Source organism: Poecilia reticulata, chromosome 19 (genome assembly GCF_904066995.2).
Source record: "Poecilia reticulata chromosome 19, P_reticulata-male-v2, whole genome shotgun sequence".
NCBI lineage: Eukaryota > Metazoa > Chordata > Actinopteri > Cyprinodontiformes > Poeciliidae > Poecilia > Poecilia reticulata.
Genome location: NC_088848.1, coordinates 22,444,775 through 22,467,395, shown reverse-complemented (window position 1 = coordinate 22,467,395; position 22,621 = coordinate 22,444,775). Strand labels below are relative to the sequence as shown.

Here is a 22,621-nt window from a genome sequence, read left to right as displayed (position 1 = left end):
CGAACCTGTGGTTTAAATGTGTTTTATTACAACCAAGCAGTCAGTGTTTAATAACTATCATTTTACTACCAGAGATTTCATCAAGCAATCTGAATTAAGTTTACAAAAAGCAGTGTTGCATAGCTTAAATTGTTATTTATTATGGAGAATCAAAATCAAAGCTGTTGGTACAAATGTATTTTTTTTTCATGGATTTAAGAGTCTGCACACTAATAATCAAACACCAGACCATAGTGTCATTATGCTGACATATTCCAAATGTGGCCAGATTAAGTCTGTTTGGAGCCTAATGCTAGAGGTACAAAATTCTGGAAACACACAGCTAAGATGAATCAGAATAACACCACTGTAATATTTAACATCTCATGATTTTCTAATATTGTTTTGACCTAAATTATATTTTCTACAAAAGCTTTTAAAACCGTCATGTTTGATGCAATTTGAGAACCATTTAGCAGTAAATAAAAAAAGACAATTGCACAATTGTACTGTAGTAAAAAAAAATTTAATACATCTTTTTCCACAGCGAAAATATATTTGTAGAACCATAAAACAAATTATGAAATGGTTAAAAACACGGATTACTGAAGAATTGGCAGTGCTTAATTTTCAGTCGATAAAACTATCTTCTACAATGCCCTCACACCTAAAATTTGGCATTACAAAAACATTTGGGGAAACCGTAATTAAGACGAGAAGTATTTACAAAACAGTCATTTCTTTGCTGATCTCCCCCGTCGATTTTTTTGCTGTGCTCCAATATCTTCCTCCACCACCTCTGCAACCTTCGCTCCTCGCCTTCCTCTCTTGGCGGGCTTGACGACGTCATCCAAGAGTCTCTTCTCTTCAGCGCTGCTGGCCTCTTTTGTTCCCTCTTTGCTACTAGCGTTAGCCTGGTCTGGAACTTTTGTCTTCCTGCCTCTAACGGCCTTCACCGGCGTAACTTTTGGAATTTCATGGATTTCCAGGTCCGTTTTGAACTTCACCGCCTTCTTGGTCATCTTTGGGTCTTGAACATCAGCCTTTGAGATTTTGGAGGGATTTGTCTCATCACTGGCCCCATTGTCTGCTTTGGGCTTTGCCGCAGCCCGTCTTCCTCTTTTTGCTGGCACAACTGGTTCTGGAGCAGGTTCTTGTTTGGGTTCCCCCAGAGGAAGAGCTGTACCCTGGCGGCCTCTCTTAGTTGGAGTGGTTCGTGAAACGTTGCGTTTCACCGGTGTTGCCCGACTAGGTTTATGGACCTGAGAAGATGGCACAGAGATTTCTTCGTGTTCAGGATTCTCAGCAGGGATAGTCTTCTGAGGGATTTGTTTTCCTTTTCTGCCTCGTTTTGGTTTCTCTGTAGCGTCAGCTAGGAGTACTGAGGACTTCACAGGGGTTTCTATGAAAGCATCTGCTTTAGCTTTCCGTCCTCCTTTCCTGGGCTTTGCAGCAACTGAACTTTGTTCAACACTAGGTTCCTTTTCTGGGACTATGATGTCTTCCTTTGTTTTTAGAGGCTCTGGCTCAGGTTTTCTTGTTCTCCGTGATTTCTTAGGTGGCTCCTGATGTTCAGAGGTCTCCTGTGAAGTCACCTTGTCATCCTCAATCTGTTTGTCCTCTTTCTGTAGAACACTTCTTCCTCTTTTAGCCCTTATTGGAGGCTTAGTCTCCACGGGGACACAAGCATCTTCTGCCACCTCAGTTGCCTCCTCAACATCAGATTTGGCTTTTCTTCCTCTCCTGGGTTTACCAACAGAAGTAATGGGTTGAGAAGTTTCAGCATCTGCAGCAGGACATTCATCTTTCTCAGGTTCAGTGGATGCTACTTTAGCTTTTCTCCCTCTGAGTGGCTTGGTCATCACTTGTACTGAACTAACAGGGTCCGTCGTCTTTTCAATGGACTTCTCCGATACTTGAGGGGTCACGGTTTCATTGGAAATCTCAGTTATTGCTTGTGCTTCAACTGCTGGATGATCAACAGTGTTTTGAGACTTTGCATTTCTGGTTCTTGTGTTCTGTTTAACAGCAGGAGATGCTGTTGCTTCCATCTTTTTTCCTCTCCTTCCTCTGACTGAAGGAAGAACAGGCTTATTGGAGGAGGTCTCCTCGGCTTCCTGTGTTTTCTCAGCTTCTTTAGCTCTTTTGCCTCTCACAGATTTCTTCTGAGTCGAGCTAGTTTCTGCAACTTCCGCATCTGCGTTCTCTTCAGGTAGCTTAACACGCTCAGCATCTGATGAGTTAACACTCTTATCTTCCTCTGCATCTGAAAATAAGATTAAAGTCAGTTTAACGGCATCAATATTCCTAAACTAAACAGTTGTAGACAGTTAATGTCATACGCGATTAAACAGGAAATTATGCATTGAAGAATGACTCACTCTTAGGACGTTTCTGCTCCTGCTGTGCCAGTTCTTCAGGTTGTTTTAATTTTCTTCCTCGTTTGGGCTTTAGCACTGCTTTCTCTTCAAGTGCTGGACCTCTATGCACATCACTGGTTGGCACTGAATCAATTTCAGGTTCTGGGGTCACTACCTCTTCAGCAGCAGGATTCTGCTCTAGCTCTATTGCCTCATCTTGGGCTCTTTTGATATGTCTTCGTCTTTTCATAGCAACTTTTGGAGACTCTGGGAGACTTCCTTCAACATCTCTGCTTTCAGGGACTTCTGCATTCCTGCCTCTTGTGGTGTGTCTAACAGCAGGTGGTGTTTTGGTCTCAGGTTTCTTTCCTCTCCTTCCTCTAGCTGGTGCAGACACCATGGCATTTTGAGAAGATTCCAGCAGTTCTTTTGTTTCCTCTTGTTTGGGTTCCACAGCTTTTGCCCTCCTACCATGAACAGACTTTATTACAAGAGAAGCGCTGGTAGAAGTTGTATTGCCCTCTATGACACTTTGAGGTTGCTTTTCCATGGGATCTGATGGCTACAAATGTGAAAGGCAAGAGATACTTGTTAAAACAGAGCAATAAGACAAATTCATTTGACAAAACACTCACTATAAATATTTTTCATAATTCATTACAATTGTTCATGCTCCAGATATTACCTTATCTGGCCACTGCTCTGTCAGGTAGGTCACTGGCTCCTCCATGAGCTCCTGAAGTCCCTCAAAGTCTTCCACTGGAGGATTTCCTCTCAGTCTTGGGGATTTCATCAGCCTTTTGATGCCAAAGTTGTTTTCTACGGGTTCACCCGTCTGTTTGGGAGTTCTCAGTAGTCTCTTCATACCAACCACATCCACAACTGGAGCAGTCTTCTCTTTGGGCGTCTTCATCATTCTCTCAACAGTGGTAAGACCCAGCATCTGGGACTGGTGGATTGGTGTCTGGAAAAGCTCCTTAACACCATCCAAGCTGACATCAGAGCTTTGTCTGGTTTTTGGAGACTTCAACAGTTTTCCCTGAAGGTCTTCAAGAGGTTCCACCTTCTGCTTCGGCGTTTCAAAGATGCGTTTGACCCCAGTGAGACACTCTGGTTGTTCGGTTTTCTGTTTAGGAGTTACCAAAAGATTTCCTCGGATGTCCTCTAAAGGTTCGGCTTTCTGTCTTGGCGTCTTCATAATCCTCTTGATTCCAGTGAGACAGTCCTGTTGCACAGGTTTCTGTTTTGGAGTTTTCAAGAGTTTTCCTCTCAAATCCTCAATGGGCTCAGCCTTCTGTCTTGGTGTTTTCATGATCCTCTTCACTCCAGTGAGACAGACGGGTAATTCTGGCTTCTGTTTGGGAGTTTTAACAGAGCCCGCCTTTGGATCTGCGCGTTTAGACTCTGAACAAACTTCCGAGGCAGGAGCATCACCGACAAAACTTCCTTCTTCATCACCACTGAGAAGGCGCTGGACTGCCTCGCTGTTATACTTTTGACTCTTTACTGTAGATGCTACGCTCAGCGGAGACACCATCATTTCATCTGAAAGGCAAATTAAATGTTTGAACACCTTCAGCCCTGAACAGCTTGTTTTGGCAAAACTAATTACGATTTCAGTCTGCTTCAATAGCGTCACCTGAAAGGAAAAATTACCTGGCTCCTCCGGAGTGTTCAGGACCGACGGTTCCACCATAGAAGAAGTTGCTATTGGAGTCTTCTTGGCACTGCTTTCACTGACCAAAGACCTTCTCTTCTCATTTACAGGAGTTTTGAACATCTGAGAGAGTCCTGAAATTCAAAGATACAGGCAGTTGCAAAACTGAAATCCACAACATGTGATCTGTGAAGACATAGAAAGCTACAGCTACCTGTTAAATCTTCATCCATTTTCATGTCCTTTTTGAACAGTGCAAGATTCATGACCACTTTTGGTGCAGCTCCAGTTGGATGTACAATGGTTCTTTTGTGAGCTCTCCCAACAAGGATGGTGGCAGGGGAATCTGCATGTCCAGTGCTCGTATGGCCTTTTAGTTTCCTGGCAGGGGTCTGACAGATTGAAAGGAAAAAAACCCAGACACTTCAGCAGTAGTTGTGGTTTTAGGGTTTTATAAGTTTGAACAGATCAATCTAAAGAACAAACCTGTGGTCTGGACACAACCTTCTTCAGGGGTTTCTGTATGATCTTCTTTTCAGGTGGAGCAACAACTGAAGTCTTAGTTTGTCCAAATTTTACAATATTTGCCCAGGAACTTTGAGCTGGAGAATCAATGAAACAGATAATGAACAAATATGACTGCTTTGAGTAGCTCAAAGTTCTTTCCATAGTACCCACAAGGAAGAAAGCTACTTTTATACTTCAGCATTTAACACACCTTTCATTGATGCCCGTGAAATGCCACTTCGTTTCTGAAAGACTTTTACTGCACTCCTGGCAACACCTGAATTCCTCCGTGATGCACTCTTCATGCTCTTCCTCCTGAGAGGGATTTTTGGGGTACCAGCAAGCAAAGGCGTCTGTTGAGCAACTGCTGTTGCTGGAGAGGGGGTCCTGATACGTGACACAGAGAAGCGACCTTGGACGGACGGGGTTTGGATACCTGAATTCAAGGGTGTTTTCACTGGTGTTGTGCTGGTCAAGGCCTTGGGAGAACCGGACCTGGATTTAGGAGACTTCTGAGCTGGACTTGCAGCCTTGGGAGAAGCAGACTTGGATTTAGGAGACTTCTGAGCTGGACTTGCAGCCTTGGGAGAAGCGGACCTGGATTTTGGAGACTTCTGAGCTGGACTTGCAGCCTTGGGAGAAGCGGACTTGGATTTAGGAGACTTCTGAGCTGGACTTGCAGCCTTGGGAGAAGCGGACCTGGATTTAGGAGACTTCTGAGCTGGACTTGCAGCCTTGGGAGAAGCGGACCTGGATTTAGGAGACTTCTGAGCTGGACTTGCAGCCTTGGGAGAAGCGGACCTGGATTTAGGAGACTTCTGAGCTGGACTTGCAGTCTTGGGAGACTTTTTCCCAGGTGTGGCTTTGGGTGAAGCCGACTTGGACCTGGGAGACTTCTCAGGAGGGGAAGTGGACCTTGATTTTGGTGATGCCTTCCCTGTTGGAGTCTTGGGAGACGCACGCTTTTTGAACTTGGGTGACGGGGTCCTCTGCTCCTGAGGAAAAAAAATCAGAAAACAGTTTAAATATAGTTTATGACCTAAAACAACAGCTTCAGGAAGACAAAGTTCTCACTAACTTTTAGCAACCCAATGACAGAAGCTCTCCTAAGAAGAGATAGTTTGGGTTTATAGAGAGATAGGCTCCTCCTTGGACTGGCCCCTTTACGAAGTGGAGAGTCAGGCGGCAGGCGTTTGTCAAATAACTCTGGGCTGAGGTTTCCTCCGAAGGAAACTCGTTTCCTTTTCAGGTTTGGTATCGACAGGTCTTTCCCAAGCTCCTCGCTCTTGCGTTTTTTGGACATTTTTGCTAAGAAAAAACATAAATCTTTACATGAACTTAAATGCAAACTGTGGTACTTAACTAATTGTTTTACATGAGCTAATCCAAACAAATAAAAGAAGAAGCAAAACCTTTTTCAGCAGATCCTGAGTTTTTAGGAGATCTCTTTGGTGGATTTTCCAGTTTGGGAGATTTTCCAGCTCGTCCTTCTCGCTCCATGGACACGCCAGATTTAGCCGGTGTGTATTCCTTGCTTCTCCTTCTGACTGGTGACTTAGATGCTGAAGCTGTTATTTGCTCAATAACCTCTGAGGCGGTGAATTTCTGAGGAGTTGAGATTCTTCTCCGCTGTGAAGGACCTTCAGACTTTCCAGTTTCTTCCACTCTGGGTCCAGGGCCTTCAGCAGAAGGAACCTGGAAGGTCTTCCCTCGTTTCTTAACAGACTCTGGGGTTTTACCTTTGGGATCTTCTTCCTTCTTGGGTGTGAGAACGACCCCTTTTTCACTCTTCTTGACAACTGAACCCAGTCGCGGAGTACAGAACTTTGAGGACGGTGTCTGAACCACACTTGCGGAAGACTTGCGAGGCGTCTTGACATCCAACGACTTTTTGATCATTTGATACAGATCACTGAATGGCGAGTTCTTATCTTCCTGGGACTCCAATTCCAAGGTTTTCTCCAAGGATCGCTGGATGTTGTTATAGTTAGCTCCATCTTTGAGATGGGGATCTGAAAAACAAAACAAAAATATGTTTTTACACTTCAAAGTTACTGTCAAACATTATTTTCTACTTAATTGTTCTTACCAAATAGAAAGGTACTCAAAACAACCATGTTAAACACAAAAGAACAACAGAGGTGGACTTCATCTTTGTAACACCTGCTCTGCAGCCCTGACTCGTCTCCCCAAGTACTTTCTAAGCAAGTCACACATTGGGACATGTGAGCAAAATCTCAGTTTCATAGTTTGGGACACATTTGGATTGTCTACTACTGAGAAGCTGCACCACTACAGTGGCTTAGTTGTGTATGACAAAACAATCCAACATCATAGTTAGCTTAACATGTCACAGATGTGTTTCATACAAGGTTTTAAACAGTTCCTAATTTGCAATAAGGATTTATAGAAAGGGAATATACAATGACATCATTGTTATGAAATACCTTGCAACTGAGACAAAACCCACTAAAAAGTTTATATTTTTCAATTTTAAAACCCATTTGAAATGTGTAAAGAAATCTAAAACAGAATACAATATCAATATTTCAGGAATAAAAGAATTACAAAAATACTCTGTAAAAATACTGTAATAGAAATTCAAGAGTAGCAGCCTCATCACAATACGTAGATTCACACAGTAGTTCCAAAGGTGATAAAAATATAGAAAAACAACTACTTAATGACCTGTTTCAAAACTATATAAATTCTGCACTGAAGAAGTTCTTACACACATTACTTGCGTAACTTTATTCTGTTTTGTTTTTTGTTTTTTTTATAAAATCTTGTTGCTGTTTTGACAGAGCCAGTTTAAACCCTCCATTTAAGACAACACAAAGCCCCCAAAAGCTGTGACATATCCTGTTTGTAAAATTAATGCAGAATTATCTGTGGGTTGAGTCAGTAACTGAAAGCCCAAAGCACTGATGGTTAAAATCCCAGCAGAATGTGAAAAAGCAAATATATTTATCTTCAAAAAGCACTTCCAATCAAGTGAGAAATAAATGCTGCACACAAACATTAAACTGTCTTCTTTTATTTATTAAGTGACTAATTTCTCATTCCATGCAAACCGAGAAAGAACCTGGTAATAACTTGTCATCTTGTGTTTGGTCAATTTTAATCTACTACCAATCAAATGTGCAGCACAAACATGAGACTGAAGGTTAACAGTTTTACCTGTAGTGACTTCAGAGATTCTCTTTTCTCCTGTGTCAGCGGACACAATTCTGTGAGCCACTTGCTGATCTCGAAGAACCTAAACACATTAAAATATTTCTAAATGACATTTATTTTATCAGAAGTGAAGGCTCAAAAACGTGTTAAATACCAGGCAATGTTGATAGAACATAAAAAGCTAAAGTCACCTTAAGGCTTTCAGACTTGGTCCCAGAAGAAGTCCTCTTCTTCGGTGTTTGTGTAGGCGCATACTCAAACCTGAAATATTGTCAGAAAAAAAATAAAAATCACACAATCCCTAATCAGGTTGATGGAAATTGAAGCATGATCACATTAAGTTCTGTATTTCTACCGGGTTTTGTGTCAGAGCATCATTTTGAAACAAATCAATTAATTTCTGTGCAAGCTAATAGCAGACATGTCCACATTATAGTATCACTGCTGATACACCACTGTTGTGCTCAGTAAGAGTTAGAAAGAAACCTGACAAAATAAGACATGAACAAATGTATCTAAGGGGTGCTGTGGTGGCGCAGGGGCAACGCACAACCCACATATTGAGGTCTTAGTCCTCATGCCGTTGGTTGCAGGCTCGATTCCTGGCCTGGCGACATTGGCTGCATGTCCTCCCCCTCTCTCACCACCCTCCTTCCTGTCCAACTACCCTCAAATAAAGGCCACTAGAGCCAACAAAACCTTTAAAAAAAATGTATCTAATATTTTCAACTTTACTGCAACATTTTCATTTTCCTGCTTACCTGAAAGAACGATCGACAATAGTTATCACATCACCGTGCTTCAAGCGCTCTGACTGACTCAGAGCCTCGCCATTGACACGGGTCGGATTGGCTGAGCTCAGATTGGTCAAAATGATCTGGGGGAGGTGAAGAAACATCAGCTCAAAGCACATCCAACATGACTGCGTAAAGACGGATCAAACAATATTTGCAGAGGCATTCACCTCTTTATTTTCATTCAAGTCAATTCTGCAGTGCTCCTTGGAAACCTGAGGAAGCTGAATGCGAATGTCGCATTCGGCCTTCCTGCAAGACGAGAGGGAAACATGTCAACAAGTGGAACATTTCACAGAATATGTTTACAGTGACATGTAATGGAGAGCAAAAATACATCTAAAGGTCACATTTAAAATAATAAAAATAAGGGGAAAAAACACAACTAGAATATATATATATATATATATATATATACACACACACACACACATACATACATTACTGTTCCAAGAAAAAAATAAATCAAAAGAAATGTGCAACTGTATAGGTAATTTAAAAAAAAGTGTAAGATGTGTACATTTGTGTATAAAATTGACAATTAAAAAAGACTGCAAATATAAAGAAAAATGATTCACTTTATTAGACAACGCTGATTGTATATTTGCTCGCCTTGACAACAGGAACAGAAATTGTGTTTTTTGTTCCTCAAAAGTGGGCTTTTATGCTTTCCTTGCTGTCAACAATGCATAGCTTTGATATTATTACAGTGGCAGACTTTAAATATAAAAGTTGTGGAAATCACACAGTGAAAGGATGAAAGGAAAGCTAAGATGGACACACGGCAGCAGAAACACGCACAGATGGATTAAGGATAAATAACTGGATGGAAGGTAATTTACAAACAAATATTTAGACAGAATTATTGATTCATATTTAGAGGATGAGAGACAAACAGCTGGTGCTACGAGTGGAAGAATACCTGGGATAGATTAATTTAGAGCTTCACATGCAGAATGAAGTCTGAAATTGTAAACATTCATCTACACTTCTTTTAACTTCCATATTTCTATGAGAAGATTCATTGCTTTTTTATAAGTTATTCTACGAAAGTAAAAAATAAAAATAAACAGAAAACAGTTATTTGAGCTCACCTTCCAAACAAACACGATGCAGTCAGAGGAAACTCAGTCCCGTCTCCTCCACTCCTCTTAATAACCACTATTTTACCATGCAGGGGCATTTTTCCAGCGTTTACCTGAGAATATTAGAGTAGATAGAAGTTAATGTGTGAGAAATGAGAAGTCAAATTTGAGCCTAACATAGCGGTAGGAATGTGGCGTATTGTATTGGAAAACATAGAAGCATAAAGCAAACCAAATTAATGCAATTTCGCCGTATTTTACTTTATTGCTGCAAAGGCTCGATTTAAAACACTGTAGGCCCACGTGCAATGTCGACACAAAAGTTCGGCTATGTAGCCTAAACTATCAAAAAGATATATATATATATATACATATTCTCTGCAGGTAATTATGCTACTAGACGAAATGTGTCCGTCTAGGGCACGTACAGTTTTATCACTTCGCTACAACGTTACCTATTGACGTTAAAGACTAACGTATCGAAGCTTACACGCGAAATAAAATGCCGTTAAACAATCATTTCCGGTGACCTCTTACCTGTAGATCCGTTCAAAGATACCTCGTCTTTCGTCTATCCATAAACATAAACCTGCTAAAGACTATGATACCTTTTAATTTTAAAATTCCATTACAATCAGGCTAAAAACAGAACTAACCACTCTACCTTCCAACGAGTCTTTAACGTAAATTACAGCGGGCAGCCGTCCCTTGTGCTCTATCCTCTTCCGTAATGTTGCTGCAAAATCCCTCCGCACAACTTCACGCGCACAGAAACTCACAGAAATGTCAGCGTTGACTAATTCCAATTTGCTTGCCAAACGTACTCTTTCACGTTACTGTGATTTCACAGTGTGTTATTTTTTATGCTAAAAATCTAATTTTAACAACAGGTTCCTTAAAGGGACTACTTTGTTTACAAATTTGGCGGAGCAATCTCACTACGTGGAAAGAATCGGAATTTGAAAAGTATTTGAAATTCCGCGCGAAGGACTCTCATTGGCTTAAGATCAACTTCACAAAGAGGGCGGGGCTTAACTACTATAGTGAAGACGAAGGTTCTTGTTACATAATACTTTTTGAGCAAAAATTTATTTTTACGCACCTTTTTAAAAATGTGTTGCTTGACATGGTCTCAGGTTGAGGGTCTATGAAGGATCATTTGTTCCTACAGTTCTCAACACACAGATACGCAGCAAAATAAATTGAGTTGCATATTAAGTTTTAGCAGCAAAGTTATTTTAACAAGCTCTACCACATTTAGAGGTGAAGGCAACACAAGTAGTGAATTTGCCAACCACATGTCAGCAATATACATGATTTTGGTGTTTAGACTTGGTGAAAAAGACTTAATTTGAATAAATCAGACCAGACCTGATATAGAATGTATCCGTGACAGTAATTATTAAAAACATTGTGACTTAGGTTAATCTGTTAATCTCCCACCACAATCGCTTATATTAACAGTGAGTTGGACAAAAACAACTGCGTTTATGCCATTTGGAAACATGGAAAATATTTAGCTGGAGGTGCTATGACTAATACAGGGGGAGCAATAACACCCTCAAGCGTCCCCATGGCGCCGCTACTGGATCATCCCCATGTCACAGACGGTAACAAAAAAACAACAAACAAACAAAAATTATGAGACTGGCTTGAGTAATACGTATTTTTAAAATAGCTACTAGTATATCATAAGTCTTTCATTTCAGCTGCATTAGAGTCTTGATCCCATATTTTGAAAAAGAGGAGAAAAAAATAAATGACAGGTCGGAGATTGATAAAAGCTGGCAATGAGTCAAACCCAAGTACTGCCATCTACTGGCCAAAAAGTGTAAGCGCACCACAATGTTCGCAGAATCTCAAGAATATTTTAGCAATTCCCCCGACCTCAAATAAGTCAGTAAGTACAATGTTGAGTAATCATCTAATTTCTCAATGTGATAAAAAAAAAAAAAAAATTATAGCAAAATAAAAACATACAAGTGTGCACCTTCTTCTACACTAAGGAAGCGCATATCTTATATATTCATAGACTAATCCAAAGATATTCTGCGTTGCAGTAAATTAGAATAAAACCAATAAGTTAATGTGTTTCTGTATTCAGTTTAAAATATCAACAGATTAATTTCACTTGGAGTGGTTTGTTTCTTTTGGCTATCTTTGCTTGTCTTGGTTGTCAGTGACTTTTGGACAACTGTAAAGTCAGACGTCTTATCATGTGAGCCATAACATAGCATTTCTCTATTAAAAATACTTTTTATATTGGTTTTGTGAAATGTTGAAATTTCTGTGAATTCCGTCTAACAGTTACACACCTGCTGTGGCAACACAGTCGATTTCTGGATCTTCTCATGGCGTTTTCCTTAATTGTGTAAGAATCTATTGAAAATGGTGACTCAAAGTTAGGAAAAGCCATGTCAGAATGTGTTTACCTTTATGTAAAATGACAATGTGGGAAGGAATTTAGAGAGATAATTCTATTCAAGCCCATTAATGGCCTTTTCAGTACCTAACTATCTCAGCTAATTTATGGCCATTACAAAACGAACAAGAATTAACTCTTAAAAACACATCGCCGTGTATTAATAACCTGTATAATTTGAGTTTTGGAACTGAATGCAATCAACATTTACATAATTACACACTTTGCAATGGCTACAGAAGAACAGATTATCCTGAAATTTACCAAAATAATGACAAGAGACATTTCATTATTAAATGTTGATTTTATTTTTATTTTTTTTAAAATCCTTTTCTTTTTTTTTTTTTTTTTTAAAAAGTTCCTTGATAAACTTGACAAAACTGCAACGTATTCCATACTTCTCAAGCTGACGGTGTGTCTGTTCTCTGTGAAAGGGGGCGGGGCATTGTGCGCTGTTCTGGACACAGTCCTGAAAGGATGAAAGCAGCTATATATATATATATATTTAAAATTTTTCATACATATGAAAGGTACAAAGGATTCAGAGAGACTTCACACTGGCTTCCTATGTTGCAACACCGAGAGGTTCAGAGTCCGAGTCTCTGCACGAGTCCTGGGTGGCCAGGCTTCAACAAAGGTGGGTGAGTGGAGGAAATATTCGGGTGTGGGTGTGTGTGTGGGTGTTCGGGGGTGGTGGGTGGGTGGAGCGGGGGTAGGGCTCAGTAGCAGAAGTGTGTACACATGTGCATTTGTGATTGGAGGCTTTAGGGATCGCATCACAGAACAAATACAAGCAATAGGCCAAGTACACATAAGTGATTCCTTCCTGAGACATTGGTGCGGTACAGTAACGATGGTCCGGATGGCGCGTTGTTCACGGTGAAGGCGTTTTAGTGTGAAGTGAGTCACAGGCCGCCCGGCTGATCCGGATCCGACACACATATTTGTTCTAAAAGCTGATTGGTTCAGGGGAGAACTTCTGCCTGGAACCTTCTCTGACAGATGCCAACTACAAACCAGTCCCGCCCCGTTCAGCGCAAACCCGTTCATTCAGAGAGTACCAACATGGCAAGTGTTTAACACAGAGCGCATACACACTCCCTCACATTAATACAAGCATTTAAACACTTGTGTGTTTAACACAGAGTGTAATAATACACCCTCCCTCACATGAGAACTCTCTCTGAAGCTGACCTGCTGGGGCTGGGCCGAGCCTCCCTCGCCCCACGAGCCGTCTTACTCGCCATTTTTGTTCGTTTTTTTTTTTTTTTGTGGCTACAATGCAAAAAAAAAAAAAGAAAAAAGAAAGCTGTGCTCTGACAGGAGTGTTTAATTTATTAACTGTAGGCATGGGCCGGTCACCGGGATCAATGCAGGCCGGAGTCCCGGCGGGGTGTGGTTCTGTTGGACCTGTCGAGACAGAACCGGTTACTGGAGTTCAGCTGCGGACAGTTTCACCGGAAGTTTCTGAGGAGAACGGGTTAAGCCGGGTGAAAACACCAGACAGAACTGCGCATTAACAGAAAACAATAGTGACGCAGTATTTATTTATTTATGTGCGTGACAGTTAAAACGTCCCACACAGTAAAAACACAGTCTTACCGAGTTTTTTTGTTGTTGGTCTAGCTTACAGCGCAAATGTCATAAAGCTAAACTAAATTACAATTAACTTTCCAGCAAGATAGGAGCTTGTATTAAGTTAATAATTGATTAATATTGATGAAAAAGTGTCCCAACAGGAAATTTTTTCCACGTTATATGTGAAATAATCTCCCAGTGGAACTAGTCCTTTTTTATCAATATTAATGAATTATTTACTTAAAACAATATCCCGTTTCTTTCTGAAAAGTCACTTTAAAGTTTTGTCTGATTTCAAGTGTTCTAAGATATTTGCACAAGAAACTAGACCAAATATACTTGGTAAGACTTTGTTTTTTGCATCCTGTTTCTATCTGATGACCTTTTAACTAGATACAATAGAAACGGTTGGACTTCCTCTTCCTCCAATCAGCTGGCTGAAAAAACAGCTGTTACACTTTTTTCTAGCTAAAAGAAATGAGGTGAAATTTGGAAATACTTCCAGTCACAAAAACCAGCAACAGTCACGATGGGGAAATGAAAGGAGTGCAACATCGTGTTGAAACTGGAGTTAAACCTAAAATGACTCGCATCCCTGGTAGTTTGTGTTGCTTTTTTGTTTAAACTACCAACATGTTTCTGCTGACTGGAAGCAATATTCACATTCTGATATCTGACAGAGAATCTGTGGAGGGAGCTAAAGATTAGGGTGATGGCAAGGAGGTCTTAAATAGGAGGCTTGCTAGATTTTTCTATTGATTACTGAGGTTACAGCTAATTTCAACATGCCTTTTTTTTTTTTTTGCCAGAATTTAAATAAACCCAAAAACCGATGCTGCTTTTACATCGTTTATAATCTGTAGAATATTTTGGAATCTAAATCTGTCTGTATGAATATTTTTGCGTTCCACATATAAGCTAGCTAGCTAACAGAGCAGACACTGATTATTAGCCTATAATAAATTTTGAAGGCATAATATTCTGCTTAGTTATTTTGATTACTTGAAAACAACAGACAAATGCAGGGATTTATTGTAAATGTTAAGACTGAATCAACATGAAGTTAACAAATAAATGTTACTTAATTGTTAAAAATGCACTTTTATTCCTGATAAAGCAGATGGAGGTGATCATATTCATCTTAATGTCCCCAGAAATTTTTTTTTTCTCGACTTGTTGACACCAACGTTTTTGTGTAAACACTTTGATGTGGTGGCATTTCTCAGCTCAGACGGTGATAACATCACACCGGCCCATGCCTAGTTATCATTCTGCACACCATGAAAACACACAGCTGTAGAATGGAAGGGGCAGATGTTTAAATAGTGTGTGAACAGTGACGGGTGAAGGGCTCGTCCAACACGCTCCAGTAGGACACAAAGCATGAAAACAACTTCCTTCAGTAAAATGTGCTCAAAAATGTATTTTCTTGAATCACAAAAACTAGAACAAAACACAAAAAGAGGAATTAAAAAAAAAAAAAAAAATCATGTGAGGCCTAAAACTCTTCATAGTTTTAAAGAAATGAATACAGCTTATATACACAAACTCAAAGCCACTTAAAATACACCTTAATAATGACTCTTCATTAATTTGATTTCTTGAAAGGACCTGTGACAATATCATACAACCAAGTTCATACAATCAGTTTTTTTTTCATTCTCTAGGGAAGAAAACAGAACAGAAAAAAAAGAGATTAAAGGGAAAACAAATCCAACCTGGAATAGTAGCTGATATTCATCGTTTTCTTGTGCACGTTTCTGTGTTTGTGTACGACTCCAGAGAAATGTCAAAGTCTTTTTTTTTTGTTGTTTATCATCTTGTTATTAAGAATAATATACAAACGTGAAACGGAAACGTCTCTCATTATTCTTTGATAGGTATGAAAAAGATTCAAACAGTGAAGGAGTACAACAAGTTCTAATCTCAGCGCGGTAAACTCGTCCTGGTGTCAGCCCGCCGTTCGCTCCCGGACACGCCAAGCACCATAGTTCCTTAACTCTTCTATATATATTTATATATCTTTTGTACAAAATCTGGTTGTTTTTTTGTTTGAAAATGAAACACAAAAGAAAAAAAAAAAAAACAGAGGAAAGACCCAGAGTCTTTTGAGGACTGGGGTCTTCAACGTTGTAGTCTGCCTCAGAGAAACAACAACAAAGTGTCTGGTGTTTGTCAAGTCAGTCTCCGTCCATGTCCATGTCCCTGTCCCTGTCCATGTCTTCGTCCCGTTGTGCTGCTCTCACTCATTCAGAACAGGTCCCTGCATCCGAACTTGTTAAAGTCTGTGACTCTGAGGAAGGTGGAGGAAAAGGAGGAGGAGTCGGTGTTTACGGGGTTCATCTCTCGTCCCATCCCGGTCTGGTCCGGTCCGGTCCGTCCCAGGCTCAACCCCCCCGTGCATTCCCCCTCCTGTCCGAGCAGTGTTCCACAGTGACAGCAAGCAGATCAGGAGATGTGGACTTGTGTCGGGTGGTGGGAGGATGGAGTGTGGTGGAGAGAAGGAGGCGTCTCCGCCAGTCTCCTGTGATCAGCAGTTAGGATCGAAGCCCACCTTCCTTTGCCCCTCCCCCCCTCCTTTCTGTTGGGAGACGACATGAAGAGAAAAAAACGATGAAAACGAGGGGGCCGTCTCTACGGTGACTGTGTGGCTGGACTGCTTTGGGCCGAGCTGGGGGATAGGCTGGGGCTGCAGCTGCCTGGGGCGGCGGCGCTGGGCCTGCTGCCTGCGGCGCCGCTCTCCAGGCCCTCAGAGTTCTCCAGCATCTCCTGGATGAGAGGCGGCATGGATCCAGGGATCTCCATCTTCAGTGTGATGACGCGTTCCGCTCCTGCAGACAGGATGGACGCACAAAGCAACATCAACTTTTGTCCAATTATTCATTCTATTTTTTTACTTTTTTTTTTACGATCAGTACCAAAAATCTCAATTCCAGACATCTGCTGTAGCAGGGATTTTACAGGTTTCACCTCCTCAGATTTAAGACTTTTAAAGACTCTTTTTAAGGCGAATGTGTGTGGAATTTAAGACCTGTACCTCCACAGAAAAGTACGAACTTCATTCAGCCAACTGGTGATGAATTTTCATGCAAAAAAAACAAAGCTTGCTAGCTATGTTAGCAGCTAGTTACCATTAGCATCAACCAACTTTTAAGGCATTTTTTACGACCACAAGTTAATTTCTGCTCAATTTTTGACTTCAACAATAAGCCTTCAGTCTGTGTGAAAGAATCCTAACAGTGACATCCCTAATTTCCAAGCAAAACCAAAGCAGTTGAAAGCTAAATATGACAGACGTGAATATGGGATGTTTCTACATGTGAGGAACAACAGACCTTTAGCACTGATGCTCCTCAGATCAGTAATCTTCATCAGCATCTTGGGGAACATGTGAGGTTTGTGGGGCCTCCTCTTCCGTACATAAATCTTCAGGGCCTCCAGCAGGGGCTCCTGCAGGATGTCCACTTTGTCTGCTTCTTCTAAATCTTGCCGATCTACAAAAAAAAAAAAAAGGAAAAAAAGAGACATGAAGCTCAAAGAAATGAGATAATAATCCTCAACTGTTGTTGTATCTCTTTGCTAATTAGAGAGAGAAAATAAACATCCATTAAAACTTGAACATTTTTTCAGTAGCTAGAATAAAAGTGATTTTGGATGTTTTTTTTTTTTATTATTTCAAAGCCAGAAACAAGAAATAATCACAACAGAAAGCATCATTAAGATTTTTCCCATTTTTGGTGTGTCATAGTTGTTACATTAGACATTTATGGATTTATAGTGATGTGTCAAACTGCATTTTAATTCTAACCAATGTCATACATTTATTTTATTAAAGGTTCGAACTTGTACCGGCTGCGTCGAGGACCAAGGCCTCCAGATGTGGGTTGTGCTTAACCCCTGCACACCACAGCACACCCGATGTCACAAATTTTTATGCCACAATTTTCCACAACTATGCAAACAATTTTTCTATTGATTTTGCATTTTTACACAGAAATTGATCTCAGATTCTTGCCAGCTGTACTACTTAAATCCTCCACTAGAGGGAGGCAGAGAATTTCATACATCAGGTTTTTGAAGAAAGTACAAACTCTGCTGCCGAGCTGGAGGGTTAAAACATTAGCTCTGATAGGGCTTTACCTCCACACAGCAGGCAGATGGCGCTAAGAAGCCCCGTTTCTGCGTCGTCCATCTCCAGAGGCAGGAGCTGGTTGGCGAAGGCAAACACCAGGTCAGTGAGGGGACCAAAGCCGGCGTTGTGCATCTGGGTTCGGTTTAGCGTGAGGCCGTCTGAGAAGGTCATGGTGTCTTGCTCTGGTGTGTAACGTGTACAGATGCGCAGTATCTGGAAAACAGAAGAAAAGAAAAAAAGTTTTGAGGAGATAGTCATTTAAATAACTAAAATCTGATGTGAAATTCTGAACCAAGATGGAAAGATGAGTAAATATTTGTACCAGAATATCCAGACAGGCGGCTTTGAGCAGAGTGATCTGGTCGGCGATGGTGAGCGTCGTGAAGCCCGGCAGCTGCTTCGCGAACTCCACCGTCTTTATGATGCACTTGGTGGACAGTTCGCTGAACTTGTCCCACAGGTCTACGTCCAAAGACACGCGCCTTTCTGAGCTGTTAGTCTGTGAAGATCATTAGCAGGTCAGACAATGGCTTACACAACATAAAAAAAAGCTGAAATAACACAAGCCAGACACACAGATGGCTACACCTCCACTCACTGACCGTAGTGTATTTGCCCAGCTGGCAGAGAGAGGGGAAAGTATCCTGGTGCGCCTTGCGAACCCTGTCGATCATCTGCTCCGTGTCGGGACTCAACACGTAGCTCTCCGTGCATTCCTGCTTCTTCTCATCCTTCTTCTTCTTGTTCCGGTCGTTCCTCACCGCTGCATAGAGCAAAGAAAACACCAGGGTTACATGACAACAAGTCGCATATGGGAGGACACGTTTACAGCTGCAAGCACAAACTTTTCCCCGAGCAGCATTAGATTCTGGACAGACCTGCCTTCAGACAACGCTACAGACTAAGGAGGAATCGACTGTCAGAATGGTTTTTAACATACAGAGGTCACTGCAGTGGACAGCTTTCTAAAAGCCATTTTCTTGTGTTTCTTGTGGATTTTTATGTTATAAATTCACACAGACCACTGAAGTGGACACTAGTGCATCATACAATACATCATCAACTATTGGCTATTCACTGCAAGTGCAAGAACATTTTTGGTAAATCCAATATGGCAGTCAGATAAACAAATATAGTGACATCAAGTAACTCCTAAAGAACAATAGTACTGATGTATTTTCAAAATAACAACTTTGTATTTGGAGAAAATTACAATTGATCACCTAGAGAAAAAAATCTTAGAATTTGTTTTCAACACAAAACTTTTTCCCACCTTATTTTATACCTTAAAAAAGAAAATCCTGACATAGAGGATCATAAGTTATGCATGAAAGGGTTAATGACTGCTGCATTCATTTAGCATAAATGCTGCCTCATACCTTTTACCTTAAGTACACTTAGTTGATAAATTTGACTGGTAGCCGATCAGAAAGATGAACAGGTCAAATAACAATTAAATTAATTGTTTTATCTTAGATGTTATACTGACGATAAAAAAAAATTATGAAATAAAAAATCGATTGCATTTTTTTTTTCTCATGTTCGCTCCAGTTTTCTGACTATCGCCCATTTGCCCATTTGAAATGGTGGCCCCCATTTCAAAAAACGCTGCATCAGCAGACTAACGTTTTCCTTCCATTCTTCCAAACCAAAAAGGTCAATCTGTTTCACTTTGGGGTCTTGTTCAATTTCGATCACCTTCCTCCACATGTTGTATGAACTGCATGGTTCTGACCAACTCTGGTGGACCAATCAGGTGACTTTTTATTTCACTTCACAATTATATGATACTTTTTGATTGTTTATCACATTCAGACCCCATAAAACTGAAGTGAAGTTTGTAGTTGTGACAAAATGGAAACAGTCCAAGGTGTAGGAAGACTTTTGCAAGGCGCTGTATTTGTCTTTAAAAACACAGTTGAAAAAACAAAAAATGTTTTCCTCCAAAGGGAATTCCTGAATATCATGCAAATCTTTAAATCCATTCAGACATGATTAAAATCTCCTGACAGGAACTAAAGAAAGCAGAAGTCAAAGGCCTTTAAGTCGTGATACTGTGTGCGGCGGGGCAGCAGAAACGGCTCCTTTTGTTATCAGAGGCTGAAAGACAAATGTTGTGAGACAGCTGCATCCAGGAACGGCTGCGCTAATGGTGTGAGGAGAGGGAATAAGAAGAAGGAGGAAAAAAAAGCTCGACATAATCCACTGTTGTTTCCCTCTAGGCGATCTGGCTGAGAGCATGATCACCCCAAATGACAAAAAACACGGGGCGGGTGTTTAGCATTGGAATCCCATTACAAGGCCGATCCATATCTCCCAGCCTATCCACGCTGGCTCTGATTAGGCTGTGTGTGTGTGTGTGGGGGGGGGAGGCGCGTGTGTGCGTGTACGTGTACATTGGGTGAGATGGGGTGCAAGTTGATAAATAGTAGAGGGGGATGGAGCTATCCATAAGGCTGACAAATTGCCACAACTTTCATTAGGGGTCCCAGCTAATGTAATAACATAATATGACAAATATCCTGCCTGTAATGGTTTTAAAAGGGCTCGGCTGTAGCGCCCATAACGGGGGGGAAAAGCCTCCAGCCTTTTCTTTTCCTCGTCTCTCTCTCTCTCGGTTTACAACATGTTCTCACTTTCCCAGTCATTCCCTCGCTTTGCTTTCTCTTCTAGAGATAAACATGGTGAATGTTAAGGATGTCCCGACGAAGGCCGTTTTAAATGACTGGTGACAGAGCTGCTGACACAACGCAACTCCTGATATGTTATTGGTGTACGACATAATTCATTTTTAGAATTAATGACCTTTTCTTATAAGCAAGACTTGGAAAGTTTTGCTAGTGGTTTGGTAGACTAACTTCTGACCTAAAGATTCTGGGGTTCCCCCAAACATTTTGTCCTTTGTAATGATGGAGATGTTCTACAGCATTAAGAAGCAGACTAACCTTTTACACAAGATTTTCACACAAGACAAATAGTCACAACACAAAGCTAGTGTTTTAACCGGCTAGCATTAGCATAGCGGTTCAACAAACTGTGTTAAAACATCGTTATCAAAAATTGTTGCAAAAATTGTCTCCGCAAATGTGACCTATGGCTTTGTGTCCTTTCCTGGTCAATAGTGCCTTGTGACCCTTTGAATTGCCCCTTTTGGATAAGCCCCCAGGTATTCCTGGGGTTAGTGACCACACTGTTCACCAGTAGCTACAATCTGCAAATACTTGAGGCCTCTCTAAAACACCTCTAACGGCCCATTTTAATAGTTCAAATACCAAATATCCCTTAGTGTGGATTAACACACACAATGGAAAGCGTCTTAGCAATGCAACAGAAGCTAACATCTACAGTATTCCTTATCTACTTAGAAAAGGCAAAGGACTTATCCTAAATAACTCTGCTCAGTATCTGTGACCAAGGGAACCTGATCAGGAGAAACCTTGTAAACACTCTTTTACCTTAAACCAACCACCTCTTATCAGCTCTCTTATCTCCATCTCCCCATGGTAAACCTGGGGGAGTTTCCCCTTCCCGATCCAAGATCAGAATTTCCTTGTCTCGATCCGAACCTTGACCACAGAGGGTCGGCGCGCCAGGCCTGTTGGGAAGTCTCTGTCTTTGATAGCGGGTCGGCCGTGGACTTTGGCCAAAGAGGGGAAAGCACAGCTCTGTGCTGCAGCTCATTCATCAGCCCACAGACAGGCCTCCCTGCATGGGAGAACATTAAGGCAAGCAAGAAGGCGGGGGCTGGAAGTCTGATCCTGCATTATGTTGCCGCTAAGCACCGCTTGCCACAATGTGAGACGACGACCCTGCTGTGATCATGTTAATGTGTTCCTTCCCAGGGCTTATTGACACTTATGAGGAAGTAGCTTTTTTCCCCCACATTAAAAACAGCAAAAAATATCCTCCGTTTCCATTTCTGCTTATGACATAATTACGTCTTAGTAAGGGTCCAGGCTGTCTGACAGCGCTCAGCTTTGGAGGAGGTTTGTGTACATGTGTATTAAGCTGCTCAGCAGATCTGGGCCAGCCCTGCTTGTGGGCCTGATTGGGAATCAGTCTTGTGTTTGCACCAGGGGGGAGGGAGGGGCGGAGGGCAGAGGCACAGCCCAAGTCCAATTAATTCACAAATAAAAGTGGGGCATCCCCAGTGCCCAGACATTACCCGCACTGACAAATTGGCAGCACAATCATATGCCGCACAACACAGTTTAATGAAGTCATTAAAGAACTATTAGGCACGACTGGCGATCTGTCATGGCGAATTGCCACATGCAATAACTTGGGGGGTGTTGAGGAGGCCTGGGCTTGGGGATCATGCAAATGAATGAGTCTTGATTTCCTGTTACACGTACGTGTGTGTGTGTGTGTGTGTGTGTGTGTGTGTGTGTGTGTGTGTGTGTGTGTTTGTAGGAGTGTTGTCAGCTTTAATAAATGCATCTTTTCAAAATATATTAAGACAATATGGATGCTAATAGAGCAACATTCATCCCGAATCGTTTACATTTACGTCTTTATTCCATTTATGTGATTTACAGGAGCTGGAGTGTCATAGAAAACACTGAAGAGACATCAGTCAGTCAGTCAGTCAGTCATTCTTACGCTGGATTTCAGCACTGGTGTGTGTATTGTGTGCTTCTGCGCGCGCGCGTGTGTGTGTGTGTGCAGCACAAACAGACAGAGGTAGGCAGACAGGGATAATTCGTGTGAGGAAAATTAAAGCGCTGGCAGCTCGTCCATCACGCAGATTAAATTCAATGGAAAGATAAAAATGTCAATGTTTCTCCCCCTGCTCCTGCAGCTCACAGAGAGATGACACCCCCCCCCCCCCACACACACACACACCCACAGCTTCTCATATTCCTCCTCCACTCTCTCTGTTTTCACACTCTCTCCCCCATCTGGCCTCCTCAGCTGATGTTATCCTCAC

The 22,621-nt window shown here is 41.3% G+C and overlaps 2 protein-coding genes across 5 annotated transcripts in view; both read right to left on the bottom strand.

Moving 5' to 3' along the window:
- Nucleotides 1–489: 489 nt before the first annotated feature.
- On the bottom strand, nucleotides 490–10,366 carry mki67 (marker of proliferation Ki-67). Its single transcript, XM_081600816.1, has 15 exons — nucleotides 10,097–10,366; nucleotides 9,569–9,672; nucleotides 8,645–8,726; nucleotides 8,442–8,557; nucleotides 7,872–7,941; nucleotides 7,684–7,762; nucleotides 5,916–6,515; nucleotides 5,582–5,811; nucleotides 4,715–5,498; nucleotides 4,483–4,598; nucleotides 4,211–4,388; nucleotides 3,996–4,130; nucleotides 3,025–3,884; nucleotides 2,361–2,901; nucleotides 490–2,245 (listed from the first exon to the last, which is right to left on the bottom strand). The coding sequence occupies exons 2-15, from the start codon at nucleotides 9,655–9,657 to the stop codon at nucleotides 714–716; spliced, it is 5,412 nt and encodes a 1,803-aa protein (XP_081456942.1). The 5' UTR covers nucleotides 9,658–9,672; nucleotides 10,097–10,366; the 3' UTR covers nucleotides 490–713.
- Nucleotides 10,367–14,957: 4,591 nt separating this feature from the next.
- Nucleotides 14,958–22,621, bottom strand: part of raraa (retinoic acid receptor, alpha a) — a 184,434-nt gene continuing 176,770 nt past the window's right edge. For all 4 annotated transcript variants that reach the window (XM_081600818.1, XM_081600819.1, XM_008437855.3 and 1 more), the window contains 5 exons: nucleotides 18,294–18,454; nucleotides 18,014–18,190; nucleotides 17,700–17,904; nucleotides 16,895–17,053; nucleotides 14,958–16,390 (listed from right to left, as the gene is read on the bottom strand). In XM_081600818.1, coding sequence (XP_081456944.1) covers nucleotides 16,194–16,390; nucleotides 16,895–17,053; nucleotides 17,700–17,904; nucleotides 18,014–18,190; nucleotides 18,294–18,454 — 899 coding nt within the window. In that variant the 3' untranslated portion in view covers nucleotides 14,958–16,193. The remainder of the gene's footprint in view (nucleotides 16,391–16,894; nucleotides 17,054–17,699; nucleotides 17,905–18,013; nucleotides 18,191–18,293; nucleotides 18,455–22,621) is intronic.

Excerpts from the sequence above, each read along its gene's own strand:
- mki67 (XM_081600816.1), bottom strand. The coding sequence starts at position 9,657 with ATGCCCCTGCATGGTAAAATAGTGGTTATTAAGAGGAGTGGAGGAGAC. Across the intron at positions 7,763-7,871 it reads CCAAGTCTGAAAGCCTTAAG|GTTCTTCGAGATCAGCAAGT; the intron begins GTGACTTTAGCT and ends TAATGTGTTTAG. Across the intron at positions 4,389-4,482 it reads AGGTTGTGTCCAGACCACAG|ACCCCTGCCAGGAAACTAAA; the intron begins GTTTGTTCTTTA and ends TCAATCTGTCAG.